This window comes from Sorex fumeus, unplaced genomic scaffold, assembly GCF_029834395.1.
Source record: "Sorex fumeus unplaced genomic scaffold, SorFum_2.1 ptg000128l, whole genome shotgun sequence".
Taxonomy (NCBI): domain Eukaryota; kingdom Metazoa; phylum Chordata; class Mammalia; order Eulipotyphla; family Soricidae; genus Sorex; species Sorex fumeus.
The window spans coordinates 56,592,216-56,607,172 of NW_026606185.1; the positions used below are offsets into that span (position 1 = coordinate 56,592,216).

At 38.4% G+C, this 14,957-nt stretch overlaps 1 protein-coding gene across 1 annotated transcript in view; it reads right to left on the reverse strand.

Moving 5' to 3' along the window:
• Positions 1 to 14,957, reverse strand: part of CCDC68 (coiled-coil domain containing 68) — a 51,846-nt gene that overhangs the window by 28,378 nt on the left and 8,511 nt on the right. Inside the window, exons 2-3 of the mRNA XM_056138341.1 lie at positions 5,374 to 5,498; positions 4,074 to 4,160 (exon numbers count right to left, since the gene is read on the reverse strand). Coding sequence (XP_055994316.1) covers positions 4,074 to 4,160; positions 5,374 to 5,490 — 204 coding nt within the window. The 5' untranslated portion in view covers positions 5,491 to 5,498. The remainder of the gene's footprint in view (positions 1 to 4,073; positions 4,161 to 5,373; positions 5,499 to 14,957) is intronic.

The window sequence follows — 14,957 nt, forward strand, 5'->3', positions numbered from 1 at the left end:
ATTTGCTCGAGTGGGCCTAGTAACATCTCTATTGTGACAATTGTTACTGTGTTTGGCATATCGAATACATCACGGGTAGCTTGCCAGGCTTTACTGTGCAGGCAAGATACTCTCAGTAGCTTGTCGAGCTCTCCAAGAGGGGCGGAGGAATCGAACTTGGATTGGCCATGTTAGCCGCTTGCAAGGCAAACGCCCTACCCACTGTGCTATGGCTCCAGCCCAGCTGCATTACAAATAACTATCATTAAACCTACTACAACTACAGTACATATTTATTCAATGCTAAATGACACTTTCTTATATTTGCTCCATAGTTAGTTCCTAATCAGAGATGTTAAAACTGAAGCCAGTATAACTTGATATAAACTCTGCACATTAAAATAAATCTTATCTGTAACCATGAACAAACAGAGGTAGAAAAGAAATTTTGAAAGCATCAACTCAGTTGCACCAATTTTACAAATAGAAAGCTCATGATGAGAGAGACAAGTAGACTATTGTCTGTCTCTCCTGGGCATTCCAAGTGAAGGCTGGCTGAGGATTTCTTATAGAGTTACACACACTCTGAAAAGTTGACATCTGCAGGAATCATTTTTTAGAAGGGAGCAGGGCCATCCTTAAAGATTGTTATTGTGTGCACTGAGTGACTCATTAGAAACAGCCTCAAGACTTTAGAACTAGGTCAAACAGCAATTCTTTTTTAAGAAAAACGTTAACCAAACAGCAGTAGGAGAAATTATTCAGATTATGAGGACTTGTGATTATGAACTTTTACTGGAGGACAGAATCAGTAATCAATTATTAATAGACAAATAGAGTTGAAACTTATAAAGACTAACCAGTTCTTTGGTTCTTTAATTTAATTTTTATAAAGTAGTTCACAATATTTGATTACATTTAACATTCGAACACCAATTCCACCACCATTACACCTTCCCATTTTTTCTTTAACCCCTTCCTTCACCCTTCTCTTTCCTACCCATAAAAATTCCTGATTGTTGGGGGCGGGGGGGGGGGGGTGAGGGGGGAGGGGAATTCCTGATTGTCTTCTCCAGGTTTGGATTTCTACTTGAAACAGCATACCCTAAATTACAGTTATTTGGTCCTAAATAAACAAGTTTTACCTTTTCTTTTTAATGGCTCCCTGAATGCCCTGTTTAACATCAACCACAAAGATAACAATCATGTGTAATTATAAGCACCTATTATAATCTTTTGGATGCTTTATATGTTCACCTTTGTCTGAATACTCAAATACTAGAAAGCAGGATGTCTGTTAAAGAGCTGAGGAAATGAAAGAGAATAGAGTTTACTAGCAAGTTCAAGGTTATCCTTAAAATAACTCCCAGAGCCCAAATTAGAAATCAAGTGTGTTTAACAAAAAGCTGTGTTTTCCCACTGTGATTTATAGAAATAAAACAAAAGAACATAGTTTATCTGGATTATATTTTCATTGTAACAGATCCTGCCCTGATGTTTTTTTTTTAAGTCTAGATCCTAGATCTTCCTCTTCTCTCTATATATATACAGACATGATGTCATTCTCTTTTTATTTGCTAAAGAATATTAAACAGAAAGACTCGTGGAAAAAAATTAATTTTTCCCTTCTCTTCCCTCTGCTGTTATAATGATTAGATTCAGGCAGTTACAACATATATAACCAAATCTTACTTTGTTGGCACATTTCCCCCTCATTTGATTAGGAAGAAAAAATCTTACTGCCTTTTTAATGTTTCTTATGAAACCACCTCCTAATCATTTTTAACTACTGAAATGCAACAACGTGTTTCTCTTTTATAAATTCATAGAATCTAACCGTGGCAAGCTACAAACTAAAAGAGATAAAGTGAATATACTTTTGGAAAATCATCTTTTTACAAGAAAATATGTTAATATTGTTTTAATTAACTCTGTTCCAACAATTAGTAGCCAATATCCAAGGCAGGTCATACTTTTACAGTGTGTAAATATTATTATAATTTCCAGAATTCATACAAAACTATCGAGTATATCCTTGGTAGGACACAATTAGAGAATATCCTAAACACTTTAACTGTAAGATTTGCCAGGGCTTGCACACTTGAGCTGTGATGTTCACAAAGGCTGGGCCTTGTACAAACGTGGTTGTGGCTCTGGGTGGATCAGTCAGGATCACATTCAAGAATTGCTTTCATGCATGAAAGACAAGTGCTCACCACTGATCTATCTTGGGCCCAAAAGACTCTAACAAAAGGCAAACTAAAGACAGTTATATACAACCACGAAGCTCATAGTTCTTAAACTTTAATGTGCATAGAACTTTGGTGGTATATCTCTAAGTAGATTCAAAGTTAAGGAGGTCTGTAGGATAATGCTGTTCTGTCCTTCCTGCATAACCTCAGGAATAGTTGATAGTTTATTGGACTGAGGAAAAGAGAAAAACACCTTAAGAGGTATTTTGCCCTTGGGCAGTCAGGAAGGGCTTTCTTATGTTGATTTGGCTACCTGACTGGGTGAAGTGTCAGCCACTGGGTGAAGGGAGCTGGAGGAGGAGAGAGCAGGGTTGAAAGATGGACCTCCGAGAGACTCGCAAGGAGAACTTGTGCTTGAGAGAACCTAGGCCCTCCATAACATAAATTTCTTCTATGGGATAAACTTCCTTGTAATAAACTGCAACAAAGATCATCCGGCCTGGCCCTCATCTCTTCCTCCGTCTGCCCTTGGCCAACAGCCGTCCCGATTTATGCCACACACAGTGGCTCTAGGGCACCAAACACGGGTGGTGAGATAGAGCCCTCCAGAGAGCCTGTGAACACACAACCTTCTGCATGCATAGTTTTTTACAGAGGTCTAGGGTGCAGCACTGGTTACCGCTTATCTGTATATCTGTGATGATACAGATCAGATAAATGCTGCTGCGGGGATTGCAGATATTTTGAGAACAACAGAGCTTCAGGGCTTAGTACAGGTAAGTCCATAGAAGGGTGATGCCATGAGACAAGGAGAAGGGGCTAATACAGTGATGCACTACTCAAAGATCGGAAAACCTGGTAAATGCATCATCAGGCTGTTTCACGTGTCCAATGTGGAAACCATACAATGTAAGCTCAGAAACTTAGATGGTACAGTCTAGCATACACCACGGCTATAAAATATAGCCCATTGGGACCACCATCACATATTCCGTCTGTTGTTAACTGCTGCATTGTTAGGGTTGAATGACTGGGTATTGATGACTTTCTGTGCTTCAGATGGTGGAGACCACCACACAAGAAACACAGTTCATCTGCATTCCTAAGAAAATACTCCTATGAATGTCACCAAACACTTCCCCAATTATATTTGATGGTCAATGTTCAGTCATTAAATAAGTTGACTCATAAACACTTTTTGATAAAATGATCTCTCTTCTCTTTTTAAAACTCATCTTCACTAATTTTCCATGGTTTTCTCAGCCTATTGCAGTTTTTCTTCTCTTCTTCCTCTTTCAGTTCCCTCTCTTCCTCCTTCTTTGTCCTCTCCACCTTGAATTCCTCATCTCCTTAATCAGAAATAGAGAACTGATTGACAGTTGACAGGGTCCAAGGTTATGAGAAGGGTGAAGGCAATTAAAAGCAATTAAAGGGATTTCAGTCATACAGTACTCCAAGAGCCATCCCTCCACCAGTGTACATATCCCAGTACTAGTGTCCCCATGTTCCCTCCCATCACCCCACCCCTGCCTGCCTCAATGTCAGGTGCTTCTCTCTCTCTCTGTCTCTCTCTTTTTCTTTCTCTCCTTCTCTCTCTGTCTCTGTCTGTCTGTCTGTCTGTCTCTCTCTCTCTCTCTCTCTCTCTTTTCCCTTTTGAGCATTGTGGTTTGCAATATTTATACTGAAAGTTATCAAGAATATCCCTTTACCTACTTTTAACACTCAGTTCTTGTCCAGTGTGATCATTCCCAATAACATCTTTAGGCACACACAAAATAGTTAACACTATTGTTAAAAACTGAGTTAATAATTAAAAAATTATCCATAAAAGTTATCTAAGTCCATGAGGCCTTATATATGTTATAAAGTATAAAAATTAGAACATTTTCATAAATTCGTTACCTTTCCATCTAGTTTGTGATTTGTTCTATTAGGTCCAACTTCATCTTTAAACATTTGATTTCGAATCTTTTCCAGAGTAGTTCGAATCTAGAAGGAAAAAAAAAAAGTTTTCTTCAGAGACGATGTCAGATACTTTTTTTCTTCATATCAGCTACAGGGCACTTGGTTTATTTAGAAAGTAATATACTGATCTCAGATTTAAATAGCTATCATCAATCTAAATTGCATTTAGGCTCATATCATTTAGATTTCAGACAAAAAGCATTGGGTTTATCTCTAAGTCAAATTTAACATATAACCTTAATCAATATAATACAAGGTAATTACTATTTAGCAATTAGTATCTGATACTATTTAGTTATTTTTCCTATATATAGTAATTTAGGACTAATTTACTACTCAGTAATTAGTAGAAAACAATTACCATTTAGTAATCACTATAAAATAATTACTATCTAGTCATTACCTCAGAATAATTACTAGAACACAGAATACAAATTTATGCATGAAATATAAGAGCCATGTCCTGGTGGTCTATAAAACTGCAAGACACTCAAGATCAACTAATGGATCTGAGCAAACTATAGTGTTCACATTTTCCCATATATTCTAAGAAAACAGTTTATCAGAATATAAACTTTCAGCAGCCATTAGCATCGTGGATTCTCATCAGATCACACATTTTGTTTTACAGTTGTCGTGGAGGCCACATTCAAGAGTTGACCTGATCTATGAACGCTATGCCATGGTGTTCAGGGCTAAGCATGCAATTGCAGAGACGGAATACGGCGTCTCACTCAAGCAAGGCATGTGTTTTACCACTTGAGCCACATTTCTGACCCTAGACTTGACATTTTTTAATGAAGTGACATGCCAACATGTGTGACTTGTGGGAGTGCCCTGCGCTGTGAGAAGGAGTGAGGCACTCAGCAGGAAACAGAAGATCTTCTAGGAAACACAGCATCAACACTCATGAAACAACTGGGAAATGAAATAAAACAGTGGGAAATTCAGTGGGGCATAGCATGAGACAAATTAAGTGCTGATAGGTGCTCTGGGCCCTCCTGGACCATTATTCAACTCTACTCCAAGGAAAAGAACGGAGTTCCATAGCCACAAGAGAAGTAACTAAACATGTGTTTGATTCTCCACTCCCAAGGTTTCATTTGGCTAAACTAGTATTATTTTTCCTCACACGTGCTATGGAAGGAGTGCAGAGGCCAACAAGCCTTTCTTGTACAAACTCAATTTTCTTGTACAAAAGCCTATTCTGTGAACAGGATTTCTGGCATTCACATACCTTTTTTACATATTCTGTTTCTTCAATAATGTGAGCTGATGTGGACTCATATAAGGAAGAACTGTCTTCTGTCCTACCACGCTGGGGAAGCTCTGTAGTCACCGTCACTGTTGTCATTGTGAACTCTAGCATAAAGGAACCACAGATCAGTTAGGAAGAACACCCTGAATTATATGGTTTGTAAACTAAATGTTCGGCATTAGCAATATTGCAAACTGAATGGTCAGTAATAGCATTATATTAGAATTTTTATATTTGTATCACGGTCACAGTCCTCCCGTTATTCATCGATTTGCTCGAGGAGGCCCAGTAACGTCTCCCTTGTGACAATTGTTACTGTATTTGGCATATCGAATACTTCACGGGGAGCTTGCCAGGCTCTGCCGTGCGGGCAAGATACTCTCAGTAGCTTGCCGGGCTCTCCAAGAGGGGCGGAGGAATCGAACTCGGGTTGGCCATGTTGGCTGTGTGCAAGGCAAACGCCCTACCGCTGTGCTATCGCTCCAGCCCTATATTTGTATACATTCATTAAATTCATTTCATGAATTTAATATGAAACAATAATTTAATATAAAACAACACAACTAAGGCCACCGTTGAGTAGAAACTTTAAAATAAATTTAACTCAAAAATGGTCTTCAAGGCCATGAAAGGGTTTACTGCTATAAATAGCAGTAAACTCAAATTAGCCACAAAATGAAGATGAGTTGAATAAAATCATCTACTATTTCTCTAAGGAGTGTTAGTCAATGAAAGAGCACAGCACAGAAACTTGTCATAGAGCTGGAAATAGGGACAGGCTCTGCCTGCCTGGCTTGCTGATGATTTTGAATTGAAGACAAGTGAAATAAATGGAGAGGGGAGAATGATGCTTTGCCCAATTTTTGTCTCCCTAAAAGCATGAACTAAATTGCTTCTACATTTTTCCTAGAGGTGCGAGACAAACCTTCACATCCCTGCCTATGACATTCAAGTTCTGTTTTCATGTGTAAATAAAACCTGAAAAAATTTCTTTCTAAATTGTATCTAAGCCTAAAAGAACGTTTGTCCTGTCTTTTGCCTTCCCTTCCTAAAAACCATATTAAATGACTACTTGACCCTAGCCAAGTCCATATATATAGAGAGTCCTGTGCACATAAAATTAATAAAATTAAATTTTATCTTGTGAATCTGAAAATTTATTTTTTTGTGCCATCCAAAAGAATTAAAGGAAGTAAGGAGGAGAACTGAAATTTTCTTCTACAGTATCATGATTTCTATTATAAGGGGAGAAATGTAAATAGAAAAAGAAATGTCCAACTTAAAATTGTTTACACGGGACATGCAATTATTTGATCTAACATAAAATAAAGTTAATTGATCCAAGTAAAATCACCAAAAATAAAAAGTAGTGAAATAAAAATTAATATATCTTTGATTATATTAATTTATATCAATATATATACCCACAGCGGGTAGGGTGTTTTTCTTGCCAACAGGTTGGCCCAGGTTTGATTCCTCCAGCCCTCTTGGAGAGCCCTGCAAGCTACCAAGTGTATCTCACCCTCACGGCAAAGCCCTGCAAGCTACCTGTGACGTATTCGATACGCCAAATACAGTAACAACAAGTCTCACAATGGAGACGTTACTGGGCCTGCTCGAGAAAATCGATGAACAGTGGGAGGACAGTGCTACAGTGCTATAGTATATCACATTACTGGAGTAGCCACATAAATTATTCGGTACTATAAAATAAATATCAGTGACTAATTATTTTAGATGGACTTTATCAAAAGAACAAAAAGAACCACATATTTGGTTCTTAAAATAGTTTGAGCTTAAAACAGTTTGTGGGGTTCTTTGCATTGCTATTTTGAAAATACTGCATTCGTTTAGCTATCATGCCACACACAAATGAGTGCATCACATAAAATAGTAAAGAAATTATTGTCTTCAATGGAGGCATCAAAGGAAGCTTCTTTTTTTTTTTTCCTTTCAGGCTTAGTGTGCCAGAAAATTTAAGCAATAAAAGTGATTTAAAAAAAAAAAAAAGCTATTGTCTTGATGTCATGAAAAATACTATTAGCAAAGGGGAAAAAGCACCTAAACCAGAACAAAAAATGTTATGCAAAACTCTTACAATACAAACTGAAATTCTGAGTATAATGATTTGATTTTAAGAATGTATTACCTAGGTTTACATGCATGGACATTTTTAGAAATAGGAGCAATAAATATTTGATGGGTAGCTTGCAATGTGATGTCTATGTGCTGTTTATTAGCAATAAAAAAGAAAAAAAAACAATGTTTCTTGGCTAGATTGGGTCTGGAACAAGAAACTTCTGAGGTGAAACTAAGGTACTGTGTCTAGGAAGTGAAAAAAAGTGATTAATACTACTTGACAAGAAGTCAACCTGAAGAAGAATGATGATAAAGACTGAAACATATATAAATGGTTCAAATTCCTGAAATTACGTTGACACAAGGAAGATCATTATCACCATCACCAACTCTCTTTATCTAACTCAATGGAGATGTCACCATTTTCCTAAAAATGATCGTCAAAAAAGGACATGAGAGGGAAACCAGGTAGTATCTGCCTGGCCTATACTGTATTAATCATAATGATATATATCTCATGGTAACCAAAAACTTGATGAAGGAAAATTTCCTATAGAATTCCTGTTATTAAATCCAAATGGACTGTTAACTTGAAAAATTTACATTTGTAACCTTTTTTAGAGTAATGGGTCTGAGCATCTGTCATCAGCCAGTGATAACTGTGCCAGGTGAGAGACTGATGAAGAATGCCTTAACCTGAGCTACCCTGCTCATCAAGTTCAGCATAACTAGAGGGAAACAGAAAATATGTCCTCTAAATGCTGCACAACTAGAAGTCAAATGCATCACCTATAACATATGCTGTTGAGAAAGTGAACCTGTATCAAATCAGGCCTCTGAATCCAACAATAGCAAATATGTGGGAATAAGGGAAACATCCAGTGACAACTATAATCAGCCCAGTCCACACAGTGTAAAATTTTTATCACAGTTTATTTTACCAAAGAATTCAATGAAGATGGAAGAAGAGAAGATTTGCCATGCATATGACCTGACTGATTCAGAAAAGCAGCAACATAAGGACACACTGGAGAAAACCAGGAAATTTGAATTCTTTATAAATATATCAAATAATCATTATAATTTTGATAGTGTGATCTCACATTTATCATACTCTTTAAAAAGAGCTTATCTCTTTTGAGATAATATAATACACACTTAAATATGCTTGGATAGTGTTTGCTTTGGCAGCACATATACTAAAATTGGAAGTGACCTGGGACTGCGGAAACAGGAGTTACTGCCAGGTGTGGCTCAAACAAACAAACAAAAATTTACTCTGGAGTTTCCTATAGGGAAAAGGGGGTTGTGGTAAGTGTAAACACTTAGCCAAATGTGGGGGATTGTTGAAGCTGGATAAGGGTCAACAGGTTCTTTGCACTCCTCCACTTTTGTTTCTGCTTGAGATGTCTGCAGCAAAGCATTTAAAATGAAACAGAAATCACAGAGAGATGAAACTGTTAATTTGATTTTGTTGAGAAGAAGATCATGACACCCATAAGTGATGCTAACTGGCCCAAGATCACAATACAATAATAGAGCTGAGAAATATAAAACCTTTTGTCTTTACCATACCAAGTTCAAGGCTGTTTCCATCATTTTAAGAGAAACACACACACATGCACGCACACACATGCACGCGCGCGTGCGCGCGCGCGCACACACACACACACACGATATGCATGCACGCACACACACCCCCCTCCAAACTAGTTAACATTTAACAGTGGTCTATACCGTCCAAACAGAGAAGAATTTTCATCTTTGCAAACATCCCTTTAAAATTAGCTAGCTTCCGGATCACCCCAAATCCTGCATTTATCCTTTAATCTTCAATGAAATTGATGGAATATGCCAAGAATTTTCTATTTTATTATAAATCCCTTTGACAGCCGCTCAGGCTTCTATTGGTTTCGGCTGAAGTTGACTTGGCAGCCACAACGGTGCGAATCTGCTTTTGCAGAAGGAGAGTAGAAGGACTTTCATCCTGTGGTCCTCTGATGTTTATCCAGGGTTAAGTCCCTGGTCTCAGATGCTGCTGAAAGAACACCTATAGAGGTACTAAATACTTGTCCATAATTAGAGCAATGAAGTCATCCTGGAGTTGTCCTCACCAAACCCCTGCCTGGGAGACCACTCTGCCTGCCCGCTGGCTTGAACAGCCCCCAAAAGTTTTTACTGATGTTTTGTATCATTAAAAGAAATCAAAAGAAGGATCACAATGTGATACATAGATAAAGTTCACGTTGAGTGCCCGTGAATGAAATTTTACTGTCACAACTAACACCGCTCACTTACATGTTGAAAGTATATCAGAGACAATAGATGGTAGGAGGCAATTGAAATATTCACTACCCTCCATGGGGAATTTTTTGGTCCCAGGTCAGGAAACAGCAGAGAGTGGGAGCAGGTGTGGTTGGAGAAGAAGCAGTGGCAAAACAAACTATGGGTCTGAGTGCTATTTTGTTCTCCAGTCAATCCCCTTGCTGATTGGTTAACCAACCCCCTGCTACCCACCCCCACTTTCTTCAGCTTTCTAGACCGTAATTTATGTAAAATAAGCAAATAAAAGGAGGTGCTTCATCACTGAAAAAAACCTGCACTTTGGAATGGATTCCACTACATTCTAAGTTTTTCATAAATTGAAAATTGCTCTGGGCCTCGAACTTTACATCCTACGACTCTTTATGTGCCTTTATGTGCTTCCTGCCCAATGTCAAGAAATTCTTGTAATCACTGATATTTATTGCTTGAAACATCCTCTCTGCTTCATTCACTGGTTGGGCTATCTTAAACAAATTACATGCATTATTTTTGGCATTGACTTCTGTATTTGTTTTAAAAAAAAAAGGTAAAATAAAAGGATAATAACACATAGAGTTGTAAAAAATGAGGGCTTTTTTTTCTCATCCATGCATTTGTTGAAAACACTCAATAAGCAGGACCAATGGTCAACATTCATGCTTCTATTATTTTATATTATGAATAACCTTAGGCGACAAGCTGCCCAGGTTTCAGAGTTTATATTCAACTCTAGCCAGATGAAATCAAATTCCTCTTCCTTCTTCTGTTCAGAAAACTTTTGCACCCACAATCCTTGATTTGTCTGAAAAGCCCATGGGGAACTAAAGCTGCAACGTCCAAACTGCCATATGGCATTACCATCCTGAGGAAAATCCGTCTTAGCATTTTATTTCAGCCAGCAGTAGATTAGGCAGATAAAATTTTCAAAAGAAAACACAATCAGTTAATTAAAGTGAGAGGAGAATTTTATTTGTTTAATGCTAGAGTGAACTGAAGAAAGCTTACAAGTGGCTTCACGCCAGGAGGTATTTATTCCTAAATTGGGGGTCCTGATGAAGGGGTGGGACTGAGAAGATAGGTTTTGGGGGTGTCCCATGAACCAAAATAACTCTGCTTTGTTCTCTAGTAAGTGCTGATTTTTTTTCCTGGAGACTTACTGCAGAAAGCGACAGTTTCTACAACTGTGAACTTTAGAGGCAGTTTGTCATGTTCCAAGGCCAACTCTGCCACTCAGTAGTTAAGATGACCTTGGCCAAGTTCTGATGCTCTGGGCCTCAGTTTCCTTATCAGCAAAATCCACCTTGTATTAATATTAGTATTTATGGCAACATTAAACATTAACACATGTTTGTTTGTGAGTTAACATGTAGTAAGCACTTAATACAACAGTGCCTGGTATATAATTATTTTTTTGTTATTTGTAGAACGAGCAGAGCTCCAACTGCTGAAGACCTTCAGAACCAGCCACAACCATGCTGAGACCACTCTCCACAAGCATGAAGGTACCGGCAGAGGAACAAAGGCATGCAGGTCTCGGGGCTGAGATCTCCAATCCTGTTAGGATCGAGGCTGAGCATCCTCCACCCAGATCCTCCATCCTCCAGTAGGCAGGGGTCACACCCACCAACTGACTCCCTGTGCCATGTAATCCCATCAATGGCCAAGACCCAGAGACTATAAAACCCAACTCCTGGAAGCGCGTGGCGGCATTTGTGGCTGCGCGACATCTTATCTTATTCTTATTTTGGACAACCTGGCAGGCTCCCGAATGTAACCTGCCCACATGGCAGAGTCTGGCAAACTCCCCGTGGTGTACCCAATATGCCAAATACCAGTAACAGTGATGGGTCTCATTCTTCTAACCCTGAAAGAGCCTTGAACATGGCACTTTTTAAATATCGAGGACTAGGGCAAAGGAGACGTTACTGGTGCCTGCTCGAGGCAATCAATGAACAACAGGATGATCATGATAGTGATCGTAGAATGAATGGATAAAATATACAACCACTAACTACATCAACTGCTGGCAAGTCTGAGAGGACCAGGAAAATAGTGCAAACATCAGATCATGCTGCCTTACAAAGGGGAACTCCAGGAGATTTTAACAAGAGCAAAGCCATAGTATTGGTGCTATCTTGATAACTTCTCAATAATATGCCAATGTACTGATTTGATGGGCTGGAGCAATAGCACAGCGGGTAGGGCGTTTGCTTTGCACACAGCTGACCAGGGTTTGGTTCCTCCCCCCCTCTCGGAGAGCCTGGCAAGCTACCGAGAGTATCCCACCCACACAGCAAAGCCTGGCAAGCTACCCGTAACGTATTCGATATGCCAAAAACAGTAACTACAAATCTCACAATGGAGATGTTACTGGTGCCCGCTCGAGCAAATTGATGAATGATGGGAGTACAGTGCTACAGTGCTACTGAATTGATAATGCTAACATCTACCGAATAGTTTACAATTTACAAAGCAAGTTGTCCGTGGTACTATGAATCATAATTTGTGGGATAAGTCACATGACAATGTGCAGCCAGCATAATATAAACAAATCTACAACTCCAAAGACATCTTGTCTTATGTCTTTGGACGCTTTCACCCTGAGACTTAGAAACAAATTAGGCATGATTTAGTAGAATTTTCTTCCCCATTCCCACCCATAGGTTGAAGTTTTACTTCCACATACCTACAAGTGAGACTTTATTTAAAATAGGGTATTTACAGATGTGACTGCGTAGAATTAGGCCTCCCTGGAGCAGGGTGGCTCCTGGTCTTGGAGATGGGGAAAATCCTGTTGTAGTTCTGGAAAGGGAAGGAGGCTGGCACAGAGACAGGGAATGCCAGGCTGGTAACCAGTGACCAGAAGCGGTATCAAAAGACCATAACTAGACCATAACTCTAGTTGACAGTAGGTTGATCCTTTTTGGTTATGAATAGAGAGGATTCTTCCATTTCCAAATCAAATTTTTCCACTAACTCTGGACATTGTTCTATAGTTTTCCAGTAAATTTCTTTTTTTTAACTTAAGTTGACCAGAGTCAATTTCTCTAGGTTGCAGCTAAGAGCTCTGATTGGTTTTAACAGTTTCTAAGTTTTCGGTTTCCCAGCTCTGAGCCAACATTATTAAATGCTGTTTCATCATTCCTGGTCACTGTTCCACAGAGCTTAGATATTAGAAATTACAAAAGGTATGCAAGGCCATGAGGACCTTCGGTTGTATGAAGGGAAAGCTAACATTATCTCCAGAGACTGACCGAGTTAGAATATTGAATAGCACACCTGTTCTGCAGTTACATTACATAGCACAACGGTGACATCCAGTGTCAGCTAGCTTAATCTCAGGTGACTTTGTTGTTTACCTGAAAATGATGTGCAGCACACCCAGAGTTATGCAGATTAACACTGAAACCGGACTATTTCTTGAGCAGCAATTGAAGATTTTTTTTAAAGAGAAGTAATCTTAATTTAACCCACACTTCACAGTAGAGAGGTTACTGGTGCCTGCTCGAGCAAATCAATGACAACGGGAGGACAGTGAGTTACAGTGCTACCCATGTGGATACACATGTATATTTACATCATAGCCAGTGTTATTAAGAGCTCTTAATTGTGACATAAAAGCTACTTATTTATTTTAGGAGGAAGAAGGATTGAAATACTGACACAATACAATTCACAAATGTCAAAAAATGATGTTCCATGTACTAAAAATGTTTTATGTTATTTCTCAAAATTAATCATTGTAACACAATATGATAAACTGTTATATACATTGATAGATAATAGAAAGATATGAAAAATTAAGCGAGGCAAGTCTGGGAGGGATCATAAATTGACCTTAGTGCTTGAACTCACACTAACTCCAAATCCAGATGCTTTTATGATTACCTTCATAGATCAATCATATTATTTGAAACTTTGTAATATAGGTGAAAGTTTCACTCAAGTTTGATGCAGCAACCAAATTGCAACGTTTGAAAATAAGATTAATCTTTTCAAGTAGAAGAAGAATTGGATAAAGTCTCTACCTTGTCTGCCTTTGACAATCTTCACACACCTGTGCAGTCAGAACTATTATTTCCATTTTACAGAAGGGGACATTAGACTCAATGAAACTTTTGTCTTGAGTACAGCAAGGATGCTGGCCAGGAATCTGCAGATTTTTCCCAATTTATGTCTTTTCTTCCTGCTGCACTCAAAACAAGTCTCTAGACCTTAATTTGGGGAGCCTTAAATAGTTCACTGGGTGGGGGGTTCCAAAGCCAGTCACTGGATAACTCTTGAGCATTTCCTGCAGAACTTTCTAGGAGCCCAAACTATTTAAACTTAGCCAGTTCATACCATATAACTGTTCTATTCCCTACTAGCTGGGCAGTCTTGGGGATATTTAAACTCTCTTGGTTTCAGCCTTTCTATGTGTCCTAATTGAAAGCAATTAGGACAGGAAAAAATCAGTGGTAACTCAAGACTAGAAGTGGGAGAAGGATGGTCATAAAAATGAACACCGGGGTAAGCGTAGCCTAGGATTCCATGCCTATAACCACTGCCCAAAATTTATAGAACTTCATTTTTAAAAAAGTGAATGTCTATGCTATGCTTTGTTTTAAAAAAAAACAATCCATATATACCTTAGACAAAGTAGTATCCAGTTAAGATTTTGAAACCCAAAAGTTTTCTATGTGAAAACTTCATACGGAAATATACATGTTTTTGTATATTTTAGGATGAGGAGGGATAATGTATTTAAAAGTGCTTCTTGGAAAGTCATCTCCTAACTATTCCTATATTCCTATCCCCCTCCACCCTGTCTGTCAGTCATTCTCCTGAATAAACAATTTGACTTCTATGTTAACAGCAAACTCCAAAGCTGGTTGGGACTCACATTGAAGAAAATATAAAAAGTGGATATCAGTGGCCTGTACCCAAGTCATATGTAACATTTGTAAGATACCCTTCTGGAAAATTTCTTTCATGCCTTTATAAACTATGTTAAGAATAAAGAACTCAGGAACTTAGAAAACATCCACAGTTTTCTAAAGTTTTTCTGGAATAATGCAGCTCCAATATATTTTATTTCATCTTCAAAATTCTAGTAGTGGGGAGCTAGAGCGATAGTACAGTGGGTAGGGTGTTTGCATGTCAATTCTGTGGCATGTCAATGAAATGATTCAAGTGAAACA